This window comes from Triticum urartu, chromosome 1A, assembly GCF_056163025.1.
Source record: "Triticum urartu cultivar PI428250 chromosome 1A, HENAU_Tu73, whole genome shotgun sequence".
NCBI classification, from domain to species: domain Eukaryota; kingdom Viridiplantae; phylum Streptophyta; class Magnoliopsida; order Poales; family Poaceae; genus Triticum; species Triticum urartu.
The window spans coordinates 39268545-39284786 of NC_141873.1; the positions used below are offsets into that span (position 1 = coordinate 39268545).

The following is a 16242-nucleotide window of genomic DNA, read 5'->3' on the forward strand; positions in this document are numbered from 1 at the left end:
GAATGTCTTGCCTTCGGATCTATGATAGAAGGTGTACCCAATAGTCTCCTTTGGGTATCCTATGAAGACACATTTCTCCGATTTGGGTTCGAGCTTATCAGGTTGAAGCTTTTTCACATAAGCATCGTAGCCCCAAACTTTAAGAAACGACAACTTTGGTTTCTTGCCAAACCACAGTTCATAAGGCGTCATCTCAACGGATTTCGATGGTGCCCTATTTAACATGAATGCAGCCGTCTCTAAAGCATAACCCCAAAACGATAGCGGTAAATCAGTAAGAGACAACATTGATCACACCATATCTAGTAAAGTACGATTACGATGTTCGGACACACCATTACGCTGTGGTGTTCTGGGTGACATGAGTTGCGAAACTATTCTGCATTGTTTCAAATGTAGACCAAACTCGTAACTCAAATATTCTCCTCCACGATCAGATCGCAGAAACTTTATTTTCTTGTTACAATGATTTTCAACTTCACTCTAAAATTCTTTGAACTTTTCAAATGTCTCAGACTTATGTTTCATTAAGTAGATATACCCATATCTGCTTAAATCACCTGTGAAGGTGAGAAAATAACGATATCCGTCGCGAGCCTCAACATTCATCGGACCACATACATCTGTATGTATGATTTCTAACAAATCTGTTGCTCTCTCCATAGTACCAGAGAACGGCGTTTTAGTCATCTTGCCCATGAGGCACGGTTCGCAAGTACCAAGTGATTCATAATCAAGTGGTTCCAAAAGTCCATCAGTATGGAGTTTCTTCATGCGCTTTACAGCGATATGACCTAAACGGCAGTGCCACAAATAAGTTGCACTATCATTATCAACTCTGCATCTTTTGGCTTCAACATTATGAATATGTGTATCACTACTATCGAGATTCATCAAAAATAGACCACTCTTCAAGGGTGCATGACCATAAAAGATATTACTCATATAAATAGAACAACCATTATTCTCTGATTTAAATGAATAATTGTCTCGCATCAAACAAGATCCAGATATAATGTTCATGCTCAACGCTGGCACCAAATAACAATTATTTAGGTCTAATACTAATCCCGAAGGTAGATGTAGAGGTAGCGTGCCGACGGCGATCACATCAACTTTGGAACCGTTTCCCACGCGCATCGTCACCTCGTCCTTGGCCAGTGTTCGCTTAATCCGTAGTCCCCGTTTCGAGTTGCAAATGATAGCAATAGAACCAGTATCAAATACCCAGGTGCTACTATGAGCTCTGGTAAGGTACACATCAATAACATGTATATCACATATACCTTTGTTCACCTTGCCATCCTTCTTATCCGCCAAATACTTGGGGCAGTTCCGCTTCCAGTGACCAGTCTGCTTGCAGTAGAAGCACTCAGTTTCAGGCTTAGGTCCAGACTTGGGTTTCTTCTCTTGAGCAGCAGCTTGCTTGCTGTTCTTCTTGAAGTTCCCCTTCTTCTTCCCTTTGCCCTTTTTCTTGAAACTGGCGGTCTTATTGACCATCAACACTTGATGCTCCTTCTTGATTTCTACCTCCGCAGCCTTTAGCATTGCGAAGAGCTTGGAAATCGTCTTATCCATCCCTTGCATGTTATAGTTCATCATGAAGCTCTTGTAGCTTGGTGGCAGTGATTGAAGAATTCTGTAAATGACGCTATCATCCGAAAGATTAACTCCCAGTTGAATCAAGTGATTGTTATACCCAGACATTTTGAGTATATGTTCACTGACAGAACTATTCTCCTTCATCTTGCAGCTGTAGAACTTATTGGAGACTTCATATCTCTCAATCCAGGCATTTGCTTGAAATATTAACTTCAACTCCTAGAACATCTCATATGCTCCATGACGTTCAAAACATCGTTGAAGTCCTGGTTCTAAGCCGTAAAGCATGGCACACTGAACTATCGAGTAGTCATCATCTTTGCTTTGCCAGACGTTCTTAACGTCGTCAGTTGCATCTGCAGCAGGCCTGGCCCCCAGCGGTGCTTCCAGGATGTAATTCTTCTGTGCAGCAATGAGGATAATCCTCAAGTTACGGACCCAGTCCGTGTAATTGCTACCATCATCTTTCAACTTTGCTTTCTCAAGGAACGCATTAAAATTCAACGGAACAACTGCACGGGCCATCTATCTACAATCAATATAGACAAGCAAGATACTATCAGGTACTAAGTTCATGATAAATTTAAGTTCAATTAATCATATTACTTAAGAACTCCCACTTAGATAGACATCCCTCTAATCCTCTAAGTGATCACGTGATCCAAATCAACTAAACCATAACCGATCATCACGTGAAATGGAGTAGCTTTCAATGGTGAACATCACTATGTTGATCATATCTACTATATGATTCACACTCGACCTTTCGGTCTCAGTGTTCCGAGGCCATATCTGCATATGCTAGGCTCGTCAAGTTTAACCTGAGTATTCCGCGTGTGCAAAACTGGCTTGCACCCATTGTAGATGGACGTAGAGCTTATCACACCCGATCATCACGTGGTGTCTGGGCACGATGAACTTTGGCAATGGTGCATACTCAGGGAGAACACTTTTATCTTGAAATTTAGTGAGAGATCATCTTATAATGCTACCGTCAATCAAAGCAAGATAAGATGCATAAAAGATAAACATCACATGCAATCAATATAAGTGATATGATATGGCCATCATCATCTTGTGCTTGTGATCTCCATCTCCGAAGCACCGTCATGATCACCATCATCACCGGCGTGACACCTTGATCTCCATCATAGCATCGTTGTCGTCTCACCAATCTTATGCTTCTACGACTATCGCTCCCGCTTAGTGATAAAGTAAAGCATTATAGGGCGATTGCATTGCATACAATAAAGCGACAACCATATGGCTCCTGCCAATTGTCGATAACTTGGTTACAAAACATGATCATCTCATACAATAAAATTTAGCATCATGTCTTGACCATATCACATCACAACATGCCCTACAAAAACAAGTCCTCTACTTTGTTGTTGCAAGTTTTACGTGGCTGCTACTGGGCTTAGCAAGAACCGTTCTTACCTACGCATCAAAACCACAACGATAGTTTGTCAAGTTGGTGTTGTTTTAACCTTCGCAAGGACCGGGCGTAGCCACACTCGGTTTAACTAAAGTTGGAGAAACTAACACCCGCCAGCCACCTGTGTGCAAAGCATGTCGCTAGAACCAGTCTCGAGTAAGCATACGCGTAATGTCAGTCCGGGCCGCTTCATCCAACAATACCGCCGAACCAAAGTATGACATGCTGGTAAGCAGCATGACTTATATCGCCCACAACTCACTTGTGTTCTACTCGTGCATATGACATCTACGCATAAAACCTGGCTCGGATGCCACTGTTGGGGAACGTAGTAATTTCAAAAAAAATCCTACGCACATGCAAGATCATGGTGATGCATAGCAACGAGAGGGGAGAGTGTTGTCGACGTACCCTTGTAGACCGAAAGCGGAAGCGTTAGCACAATGCGGTTGATGTAGTCGTACATCTTCACGATCCGACCGATCAAGTACCGAACGTACGGCACCTCCGAGTTCAGCACACGTTCAGCCCGATGACGTCCCTCGAACTCCGATCCAGCCGAGTGTTGAGGGAGAGTTTCGTCAGCACGACGGCATGGTGACGATGATGATGTTCTACCGACGCAGGGCTTCGCCTAAGCACCGCTATAGTATTATCGAGGTGGACTATGGTGGAGGGGGCACTGCACACGGCTAAAAGATCAAACAATCAATTGTTGTGTCTCTAGGGTGCCCCCTGCCCCCGTATATAAAGGAGCAAGGGGGGAGGTGTGGCCGGCCAGGAGGGGACGCGCCAGGAGGAGTCCTACTCCCACCGGGAGTAGGACTCCCTCCCTTTTCCTTGTTGGATTAGGAGAAGAGGGAAAAGAGGTGGAGGAGAAGAAGGAAAGGGGGGGCTCCGCCCCCCTCTCCTTGCCCTATTCGGACTAGGGGGAGGGGGCGCGACCCTTGCCCTGGCCGCCTCTCCTCTTCTCCACTAAGGCCCACTATGGCCCATTAACCCCCGGGGGTTCCGGTTACCCCTCCAGTACTCCGGTAAAATCCCGGTTTCACCCGGAACACTTCCGATATCCAAATATAGGCTTCCAATATATCAATCTTCATGTCTCGACCATTTCGAGACTCCTCGTCATGTCTGTGGTCACATCCGGGACTCCGAACAACCTTCGATACATCAAAACATATAAACTCATAATATAACTGTCATCGAAATGTTAAGCGTGCGGACCCTACAGGTTCAAGAACTATGTAGACATGACCGAGACACGTCTCCGGTCAATAACCAATAGCGGAACCTGGATGCTCATATTGGCTCCCACATATTCTATGAAGATCTTTATCGGTCAAACCGCATAATAACATACGTTGTTCCCTTTGTCATTGGTATGTTACTTGCCCGAGATTCGATCGTCGGTATCTCAACACCTAGTTCAATCTCGTTACTGGCAAGTCTCTTTACTCGTTCCGTAATACATCATCCCGCAACTAACTCATTAGTTGCAATGCTTGCAAGGCTTAAATGATGTGCATTACAGAGTGGGCCCAAAGATACCTCTCCGACAATCGGAGTGACAAATCCTAATCTTGAAATACGCCAACCCAACAAGTACCTTCGGAGACACCTGTAGAGCACCTTTATAATCACCCAGTTACGTTGTGACGTTTGGTAGCACACAAAGTGTTCCTTCGGTAAACGGGAGTTGCATAATCTCATAGTCATGGGAACATGTATAAGTCATGAAGAAAGCAACAGCAACATACTAAACGATCGAGTGTTAAGCTAACGGAATGGGTCAAGTCAATCACATCATTCTCCTAATGATGTGATCCCGTTAATCAAATGACAACTCATGTCTATGGTTAGGAAACATAACCATCTTTGATCAATGAGCTAGTTAAGTAGATGCGTACTAGTGACACTCTGTTTGTCTATGTATTCACACAAGTATTATGTTTCCGGTTAATACAATTCTATCATGAATAATAAACATTTATCATGATATAAGGAAATAAAATAATAACTTTATTATTGCCTCTAGGGCATATTTCCTTCAGCAGCGGCCGTTGTTGAGGCAGTGGGGAAGGAATACGGCGGCGGCGGAGCTCGGGTGCTAAGGCGACGCGAGGTGGAAGACAGAGACGAAGAGGCAAGAGAGGAAAGTGAAAGGGACCCCCTAGCCCTATTTATAACATCGAAAGGATAAGTGGCATGCGCGGGAATCAAGGAGGCCAAAAAAGGATATATGACGGTGCAGACGCCTCGATTTTCGAAGGTTCATTAAAAGAGAGGATATATTAAAATTTGGGCTTTGTGTAATGTTAATGACAAGTGACGTCATGATGAGTTACCACAATCCTAGGAGATGACGTCACGGTGGGTTACAGGGCCTCGCAAGAATAAATGAAGAAGGATTTTTCTAAGTGTTGAGGATTGACATGAACAAGTTCAAATCAACCTAGGGCCTAATGTTGGGGATATAACTATTGGGTATGACCCGCCCAGGAGGGGCCGGGTTATACCAATGGCGGTTCATCAAGACAAAGCCCATGAAGAAATTGAAGATGGCGGTTCATGAAGCAGACTTGCTAAGGGCCCGAAGCCCAAAGGCGACTTAAGGCCCATAGGTGTAAACCGCCATATATGTATGACTTGTATTGTAAGGAAAGTGTAATTAGTCACCGAGCTGGAAACGTTGGTTATGAGCCTGTTGGGACTCCGTGAGCCGCGGGGCGTCAACCTGTGTATATAAATGGACGACCCGGCTGCGGTTTAGGGCAAGAAACAAGACATCGAGAACTAGGTTAAGTGTATTCGATCCCTGGTAATCGAAACCCAAGCAATACCACCTCAAACTGGATTAGGCCTTTACCTTCACCGCAAGGGGCCGAACCAGTATAAACTCTCTGTGTCCTTTGTCCCGTTTAACCCCTTTAAGCTAACCTCGTCGCGATGGCTCCACGACTAAGTCTTTCTACTAGGACATCTGCCATGACAATTCCACGACAGGTACCCTGCCTTATTGGCGAACAATTATAGATTACCAAAGAAGACTGGTCGCCATGATGCACAATCTAAACATAGGTAGCCTGCCTTATTGGTTTATCATATTAGGATCAATGGAATAAAACCGGCTTATCTGGAACCCAAATGTTTTGCAGTAGTAGCATTGTCCCTATGCTGAGCTTTTCCATGATTATATGGTCACTTGGGGCTTCCAACTCATCGAGTTTAACTACTAACATCCCTCTTGACCCAGCATATGCCACTATGATACTTGGTTAAACCTGCATGTTAGCTTGATGCTACTCCGAAAAGGTGACCCGGTTGTACTTTTGATGAGTCAATCACACAAATGCCTATCATGGACTATGTTGATCCTGAACTTATCAAAGTTAAAACGCCGGCTTAAGTCAGGTGAGAGCCAGCTTTCAGAAAGCTAGGATAAACCACAAGAGGCTGCAAGGCCTGCTTTCACAGGAAGCCGAACCAAGACTCGAGCCTCGAAAGCCGGTCTTATGTCGAGCCTCGGAAGCCGGCATTTTTATACTCGGTTACCATACACATTAATATGCTTTAAAATGCATACATTTTCATATTTCATCGCAAAAGTTAAAAACCCGAAACATTTTTGGGAATCTCAAACATTTTTCCAAAAAAAGGAACAAAATGAAAACGAGATTTTTTTTGAAATTACGAAGAATTTCGTGAAAATGCAAAACATTTTCCGAAAAAGGAACAAAAAAACTGAAAGTGCCAACATTTTTCAAAATTACAGACATATTTTCAAGACGTGAACATTTTCTGAGTTTCGCCGAACATTTTTGGAATTCAGGGTCAAATTTTGAAAAATGAACATTTTGATGATGTGAACAAATTTGGAAAGCGGGAACATTTTTTGGAAACCCCAATTTTTTTATTGGTGAACATTTTTCAAACAAATTTACCTGAACATTTTCTGAATGAGCGAACAAAAACTAAAATACGAACAAATATTTGAATTTGCAAACGAATTTAAAGTAGGAACTTTTTTTATATCTGAAATTCTAAATATTTTGAAGTTTCTTTTGTTTTATGAAATAAGCAAACATCACTTGGAATTCTAAACGTTTTTAGAATTTCCGAAACTAAATTTCAAATAGGAACATTTTTCAAAAAAATAATAAAATTGAACATGCGGACAGTATTTAAATTTCTGAACATCTGTGGAAAACAACAACAACAACAACAACAACAATAATAATAATAGTAATAATAATAAAATAAAAGATAAAGAGAAACAGAAAAGAAGAAGGAAAGAGAAATAGAAAAATGAAAAAACTAAATGGAGAAAAGAAAAAAACAAAGAAAATGATAAAAAAAACTGGAGACACCGACTGGATATGTGGAACGCTCGCCTCGTTGGAGATGGGCCGGCCGGTGTCGATCGATCTGTTCGATTCCTTGTATTCCCTGCCTGCCCTCTCAACAGTACGAATCCCCAATCCTCCACCTAGGTCTAGGTCTAGGGTTTCTTGGCGTAAGCAGAGCGGCGATGGCGGTGGCGGAGGCGGAGGCGGAAGTGGAGTCCTACATTAACTATCTGTTGATGGATATGAGGGAGGCTGAGGAGGCGCAGGAGGAGGCGGAGAGGAGGAAGAGAGGAGGCCCCGGCCGCAAAATCAAGAAACGGAAGACGGAGACGGGAAAGAGCTCAAAGGCGGCGGCGGCGGTTCCGGTGGAGATGAGCGTCAGCGAGGTGGGGAGCAGCCCAGCGGAATCTGATTTGGCGAGGACAAGGGAGATTGTAGAAGCAGCCACGGCCAAGATTCTGGCGCGGATGAAGGGGATCGTCATCAAGGAGCCGGCCAAGACGATGACAGAGGAGGACGTCGCGGCGGCGGCCGTGTACAGAGCCAAGGCGGAGGAGGCGCGCAGGAACGAGGACCGGCCGGAGGAGTCCAGCGCCCTCCGGAAGTGGATCGCCACGGGAGACCCCGAGGCCGTCAAGTGCCGCAAGAGGTGGATTGCGGAAGACATGGAGGCCCTGAGGCTCAAGGACATGGATCCCGACGAGGATACCTCCGACTGGCGTGCCTTCGAGGCCAAGGAGTTCCGCGAGTTCTGGGAATATCTTTATCCCAAATCCTTCGGAAATTTCAAGGACAACAGTAAGCTGCCAAAGACAAATCCCCTCTCCATTGCTTATTATTACTGCTAGCTGTGAGCATCTTGATTGATTGATTGATTGACTGGCAATTTGACATCGATAATATGCAGCGCGTATCCCAAACATGCTTTACACCGACAAGAAGTCGTCAGGTGGCACAGCCCACCCCATAAGAACTCTGCAGGTCTTTTCTGTCAAAGTTGCGGGACTACAAGATGGAGTGCACTGGCCGCTGCAAGTGTTTGGCGTCGTTGCTGCACGAGATTGTTTGGATCATAATCGCAATGTTATCTTCCAGCGCGAAAGGGATAACTGCCAAATGATCCACAAGGAGGTTTGTATTCCTGGCCTGCCGCTGACAGTTATTAGTTTGGTGTCTATGTATGTACCTCCATCAAAACTATTTGGTCTGATCTTTTCAGCTGCGTTATACAGTGTGATGATATTAGTAAATATATGATCAAATTACAGATTTAGAACATAAAGTGGAATGAGAAAATAATATAATTTTTTTGTAGACTTTGCGAAGATGAAACAGTCTGTGCCACATATATATGTAGATTTAGAATATATGATCTTGGCATTGTCATTGGCACATATATATGAAGAATTTTGGGGTACTCCCCTGTGTAGTTACTCCCTAGGCATCCATCGTTATTTAACCTTCCTGTGCCACAAGCCTGATTAAGTTTATTAATTAATGCTTCAGAAGATGGTTAATGGATGCTTCAGAAGACATTTCGCTAATTAAGTTTATTAATTAAGTAAGTAATCCAGCAAGTGATGTGTTGGTTCAAGCACCTCTTTAATTATTGACCACAGGGAACAAAGTTCTTGATCGGATAAGGATATTAATACCACCATGTTTATTATTCCATAAGATGGAACAAAAATATCTGGTTGGAGCACACTGTTTTTTGAAGGAAAAATAGTATGGAGCATGTATTAAGAAGTGTATCACATTTTCAGGAGTATGCACTCTGTAATATGAATATGAACCCTTTTAAGAGTATGCAGTATGCGGTATATTGTATTTAGAATATATAATATGGAGTATGTACACTTTGGAAAATGTATAGTTAGTGAGTAGTATATAACTTTTTTAAGAGTATAGGAGTGTGGTAGAGTATGTGTTTATAGCTGCAGTATGGATTATATTGTTTTCTTAGAGCGTCCAGTGTGTGTGCGCGCGCGATTTGGAAAACCTGTTCACTTGCCGGCATATAGCTGTTCTGCTAGTATGTATAGCTGCCAATAAAACCATGGCCCTGGCAACTTTCGTTCAATCCAACCATGTATTGTGCACACACCCTGCTTCTCAAGTTCTCCACCTGCAATTAAATCGAACTTGGGGTATTCCCTTGTATCCGAGTTATTACACAGCTGGAGAAACAACTGGATTTTATTCTCTATGCTATGCGATTTAAACAAGAGATTAGACTACTCACATTAAGCACCATCGGACAGTGTCAACCGGTTGAGACTTCTTCCCTAAGTGGCTGTTTACCCATGTGGTCGATCTTCCCTCTCCTGAAGCTCTTCCTACCTCACCTCCTCCTCTGGCCTCACTCTCTCTCCCATCTCCGGTGGTTCCAGCGGTGGAAAGAAGAGGGATGGAGGCCTGTATCCCCCTACTATGATATTAGGTGTTGTAATCTTTCTAATAAACCAGATATGCCAGTTAGTCTTCTCCTGCTCTTCCTTGCTCTATACCTGGTGGCTGGAGCTCTTGCAAGCAGTGGAGGATGGCTCCCTGGCACATCTGCTCCTCTGCAGGGTTTGGCCCCTGGCTTCACCCTCCCATACACTTCCCAGCTGCTGCCTGTCCATGTTGATGGCAAGTTGTTTGGCTTAGTGGGTGTCATCGACGATGGAGCCTATGCAGGATACGCACCTTCTTTATCCATGGCGTCTCGCCGTCTGCTAGATCCTTGTTCAGCGACGTCCTCTTCCTTTGGCCTTTCCCTTTTGCCCAGGTATCAATGAATCTGCTTCATTCCCCAGTTATCCTCATTGAATTTGGTGCTCCATTTTTTTTTCTCCGACGGCTTCCTTTCGAAGCCATAGATCTGTCCCCTTCCTGCTTTGGGAGGGTTGGTTCGTGGGAATGGCATTCCATTCTTCCTTTTTCTTGCCGCCTCCCTTCTTTTTCTCTGGCGAATTGTTTCCTACCTCTTATGCACTGGACAAAGGCCTTCCATTGCCTAGGTGTTTGATGGGATGGCGGCAGCGAGCGCCTGGGGCAATTATAATCATAGCAAGAAGTGTGATCACATCCCATTTGAGAGAGCGGGAGGGGAAGGGAGGGGGTGGGAGAATTCTATGGAAGAGCGCCTACAACATTTAGCCTACTCTTGGTTGTTCCCTTTGAGAATACATTGGACCCCTTTAGTTGTGCTCCCACAAGGCGTAGGTAGATTCTCGAATCAATAGCGTCCCCTGGTCTGTGAGACCATTTGTTTATTTTGTTTGTACCTGTTACTTTGTCGTGTTCTCTTGTAAATTTCTGCTTGAAAATGCTGAACACAGTTGTGATCTGTTGACAAATTAACCTTTGAGATACCTGTTTTTAGTAGTATATGAACACCCTAATAATATGCCCCCTTTTTTGTATGTTGTTTGCAGACTACACATGTTTTTGCAAGTTATGTTTTCATTGTGATGATGTTCAATGCCTTTGAGTTCAGTTTACATATGTTTGTTAACTTGCTTCAGCTTTGAAGACTTGAAATGCTTTCTTACCTATCTCGACTCAAATCTACTGGCTCTAAATTACATCTTAATTTTGCATGTCACGAGTTTACCTTTCTTCTGTGCTTGCTATCGACAGATATTTAATTTAAGCTATTATGCTTAGGTTGATTATTTATCGATGAATGCACATTCTCTCTTATTTTCAACATATATTGGTCATATATGCTGCGGTCCTATTTGAGATAAACGATACAATTACTTACTAAATAATGTCTGCATGCAGAATCCGTATCTGACACTGACAGGTCCTAGCCGTGCTATTGTGGTGGTGGATCCTGTGTGGTTTGAGGTTGCATTGAAAGTGAAGGGCGCTACTGAATCTGAGGATAAAGAGTTGAGCTATCACGTCGATCCTTATTATATTTCCGGCTCAATGAATTCCTATGTGTTCAATCGCGTCAGGACTAGCAGGCTCAGCACAATGGAGTTGACATTGGGTGACATGGTTCACTCCGTGGAGGCCACCATCAGTGTTAGAGTGGTTGGCGGGGAGTGGTCACAAGGTTTCCGAGGTGTATTTACCGCTACTACCGCCAGCATAGACGACGAGAAAATCAAGTTGCTTGGTTTCAGAGACGACAAATTGCCTGTTGCAGCTGATGGCTCGATACAGCTCTCACGAAGTGTTGTGTCTGTCGAAGACGACGGGCAGCTGAGAGTCTCTGTCATGGCGCGTCACCTGGTGGATCGATCTGTCAGGCGGGCTTCTGGAGTACTCGCAGCTAAGACATCCTCCAGAAGCTATGCTAAACTTGAAGTTTTCTCTTGTAAGATGGAAGTCACTGTCGCCTGGTCTCTTCTCCCTTACTGGCCACATTACCGTGACATGCCGTGTCCTAGCATATGAATGTGGCTTTGGTTTGGCTCTAGGTGCCGGAAGTAGTTATTTATCTATGCATGTATGTATGGTTCGTAGCATGTGTTATGTGGTGGTACTGTAGCTTAAGCTGGGTGGGTGGTAGTAGGCCATATCCTTCTATTTGTCAGAATTACTATGTAATATAGATAGTTCAGATTCGATGGTTGTTCCAGTCTTTTATACAAGCCTGTATATGCTTGTATGATGAGTTACGGCCGTGCTGTTTCGGTCAGCTAGTCTTTTGGTTCAGTCCTTGCACCGGGAAAATAATTATGTTCATTAGTTTATGACCTAACAATTTTTTAGCAAAAGCCAACTGGAGATCGCCTGCTGGGGAGGGTGGCATTTTGAACGGTTTTGCCGTCGTTTTTAGTTGTGTTGGGGATGGCAGTTTCTTCGGAACAACATACATTTTCTAGGAGGGTGATATCTTTGAACCTTCATCCTAGAAAATGTCAAACTGCCACCCCCGGCTAACTAAAACTGCCAGCAAAATGTTCGCACATACCACCTCTCAGCAAACGGTCACTAGATAAGAGGGTCCATTTCTTGTCGATGTAATGCCTTTTGGCGCTTTATATTGGTTAACAATCAGGAAAATATCCCTATAAACATGGTGGTAGATGAACCCTATAAATATTGTTAGGGATTTTTTAGCAATTCAGGAAAAAGTGAAAACTTTTTCAAGCAAACTTGACTTATTGTGCCAGTCATAAGAAAAATTGACAATAAAAGCTGCCGACAAAAAAAATCTGAGCATAAAAACAAATTGTCCTTGACAATATAGAGTGAATAGTACACCTAATATAGTGCCGATTTTGCCTTTGTCCTGGACCATACCACAAAAGCCATTTCTCCTCTAATTTGTTTTTTACGAGTAGGACAATAAGTCAAGTTTGTTGCCAACAAATTTCATGTTTTTTCGATAGAGGGAGTAAAGATGTCCGACAGAATATCAGTAGAAGGATCACTGTCGGTCATTCTGCGTGCTTGAAGGAATAGTCCTCAAAACGTTTGTGCAAGGCTACATGGGGTTGCCTGCTGGCATGAGTAAAAGTTCATAAAATTTCCAATAAGTCACGAATTTATTTATTTTTAATTTTAAAATGTCAATGTACTTGAAAAAATGTTTTTGAATTTCTAAAAACTTCATAAAGTTTACAAATGTTTTAAAACATCATGAAGTTGAACAAATCTTCCTGAATTTTAAAATGATTATGGAATTTGATATTTTTGAGGATTTGGTTTTGGAATTTGATGAAAATAAAAAAAGAAGAAGAGAAAAAACGAAAGAAGAAGAAGAAGCCAGCAGAGAAAACACATGGAAAAACACCAGCAAGGAACCTATTTAGCTACGACACTATTTTTCGCTTTAAGCGAGCCCTAAGCATACGCATCGCTGAAGGTTTTTCATTATTGGGCCGGCCTGTGTCGCTTCGCTATAAGAAAAGAAAGCACATGTAAAGTACGTTAGGCACGTCTTACTTAAGGCAAAAACAGCTGGTTTTCAATGGTTTTTTTCATTTTATTTTGTTTCATTTCTTTTCTTCTCTGAATATTTCATTCTTTTCTTCTCTTCTCACTTTTTTCTTCCTGATTTTTTCCTTTATTTGTTTTTTCTCCTTTTCTTTTCCGTTTTCTTTAATTCCCTTTCATTCATTTTTGCATTTTGTTTCTTTGGTTATCATGTTCGTTTTTTCGCATTATTCTATTTTTTGTTTTATTTTTTCTTCTCCATTTCTTGTTTGGTTTTCATTTTTCGTCTCCATTTTTTTTCTTATGTTTTTTTAGTTTTCACTCTACATTTTCGTATCTGTGAAAATCATTTTTTTAAGTGATCAACATTTTTTGTAAACCCGTTCAATATTGTCTGAATGCTTATTCAATATTTTTTAAATACTTGTTTAACATTTTATTACTTATTCAACATTTTCCAAATACATTTTCAACATATTTCGAACACTTATTAAACATTTTAATACTTATTTCAACAATTTTCATATACTTGTTCAATATTTTTTAATAATTATTGAACATTTTTCATATACCTGTTCATCATTTCTTACACTTATTCAACATTTTTCAAATAGTTGTTCAATAATTTTCAAATAAGTATTAAAAATGACTTATCATCATCGTACTAAAAGTATTAAAATGTATTTTGTGCCTGTTTATTTTTTTATTTTTTCATATGTTTGTTTTCGTTTTCACTCTACATTTTTGCATATGTCAAAAACATTTTTTAATAAGTGATCAACATTTTTTTTGTATACACGTTCATTGTCTTAACTCTTATTCAATATTTTTAAATACTTGTTCAACATTTAAATAATTATTCAATATTTTTCAAATATATGTTCTATATTTTTAAATCATCGTCCAACAGTTTTAATTAGTTATTCAACATTTTCAAATACTTATTCAATATTTTTAATACTTACTTAATATTTTCAAATAATTGTTCAACATTTTTAAAATACTCGTTCAACAATTTTTATTACTTATTCAACATTTGAAAAATACTTGATAAACATTTTTAATACTTATTCAATAGTTTTCAAATACATGTACAACTTTTTTCAAATACTCGTTCAACATTTTTTCTTACTTAATCAACATTTTCAAATACTTGTTCAACATTTTCAAATACTTATTCAACATTTTTAGTACTTATTCAACATTTTAAAATAATTGTTCAACATTTTTCAAATACTTGTTCAACAATTTTTAATACTTATTCAACATTTGTCAAATATTTGTTAAACATTTTAAATACTTATTCAAAAATTTCGAATACTTGTTGAACATTTTTCAAATACTTGTTCAACTTGATCAGCAGACTATATTTGATGACCATGTATTTTGTGTAACTCTTTTATTTTTAATGTACTTCTTGTTCTTTATTTTCAGCTGGATCCCACCTATCATTGTTAGTGGGGCTGACATGGATTAATACTAATCTAAATTAGCTAATTAATCTACTGGGCCCACCTGACAATGTCTAATTAAGTTAATTATATTAGTTTATGTTAATTAAGGGGGGTCCACATGTCAGCTGTTGGGGCCGGCTCAGTCAGCATTGACCAGGGTCAACTGTCAAGGGGGCTCTGGGACCCACCAGTCAGTGGCCTAGGGGAGGCTCGTGGCTACGCCATGGCGGTCCACCGCCGACGCGAAACGCGACGGAGGCGCTCGGGCTAGCAACGGGAATTAGCCATAGGGGGCCATTTGGCCTAGGGTTTGGGGTGTTTGGACGAGGGCATCGAGCCACGTCGAGCTGCGGTGGTGGCCGGGCCGGGAGCAACCGGAGACGGCGCCGGCGACGACATTCAGGCGACGGTGGGGAATAGGGTAGGGAGAGCTAGGGGGCACGGGCGCGTGTGCTTCATGCTCCTGGGAGCACCAGGAGCATGACGGTGAGCTCGGGCGAGGCCTACGATGGCCGTGGTCGTGTCGGAGGAGCTCAACGGCGGCAGCGTATGGGAACTCAGCGAGGACAGAGCTACAAGGCACGGGAAGGCAGAGAAGAGGGGGAAGGAGGAGTGGGAGGTCATCGACGTTGAAGTGAATGCCCGGTAAAGCCGGAGATGCTCGAGGCGGCTCGAATCGACGACGAGCTCCGGTAGCCTGGCGGCTCGTGGTTCAATCTGTTCCTTCTCCCGAGTGGTGGCTGGCGCCGGGACACTATATACCCGCGACCTTTAATCCCGACTCCAGCCACGAATCGGGACTAAAGGCCAACCTTTTCGGTGGCCAAAATTCCGCGCGGGAGCTGAAACCTTTAGTCCTGGATGGTGGTTGCAATCGGGACTAAAGGTGTCTTGCAATTAATTTTCATTTTGAAGAAATTAATTGACAGATTCAATTTTACAGATTGAAATTAATTCTTGTAAAATGCATAACAGTTTGAAAACTAAACCAAATGAGTTGATTCAAATTTCTGTGGAGTCATCTTGAAGATTTCTATCAGCTAGTATCATTTTGATAGGACGTTGAATAATTAATTTTGCATTTATTAACTAAATATAGTAACTGAAGACATTATTTTAAGCTTTGAAACTCATATCTTCAGTTTTGTTAATCCAAATGGAGCAAATAAGATGTCAAATTGTTTGTCTCAACATAACCTACACATTAATATTTTGTTTGGACATAATTGAATTGATTAACTCATATGTATAATTAAAATACTAAAAGGACAGGAATAATTGAAAATTCATAACTTAATAAATAATTATTCAAAAATCATGTTTCAAATGCCAAAATGCCCTAGCTTTTTGGTTGGATTTTGACGCTCCGGAGTCCAGCTAGGAACACCGAAAACACATATATATATATATATACCCTAACTCTTACAAAGATTCCCTTCGGTTTGTCCGAAGTGGGACTTTCCAGCTATAAGTCCGGAAACTCACTAGAGAGAAAGTGATGATGGTGAAGTTG

General features: G+C 41.6%; 1 protein-coding gene across 1 annotated transcript; it reads left to right on the forward strand.

The window, feature by feature from the left end:
* Nucleotides 1-7482: 7482 nt before the first annotated feature.
* Nucleotides 7483-11958, forward strand: LOC125544767 (uncharacterized). The gene is made up of 3 exons (XM_048708523.2): nt 7483-8187; nt 8297-8520; nt 11164-11958. Exons 1-3 carry the CDS (start codon nt 7572-7574, stop codon nt 11785-11787), a joined length of 1464 nt encoding a protein of 487 aa, XP_048564480.2. The 5' UTR covers nt 7483-7571; the 3' UTR covers nt 11788-11958.
* Nucleotides 11959-16242: the final 4284 nt, after the last annotated feature.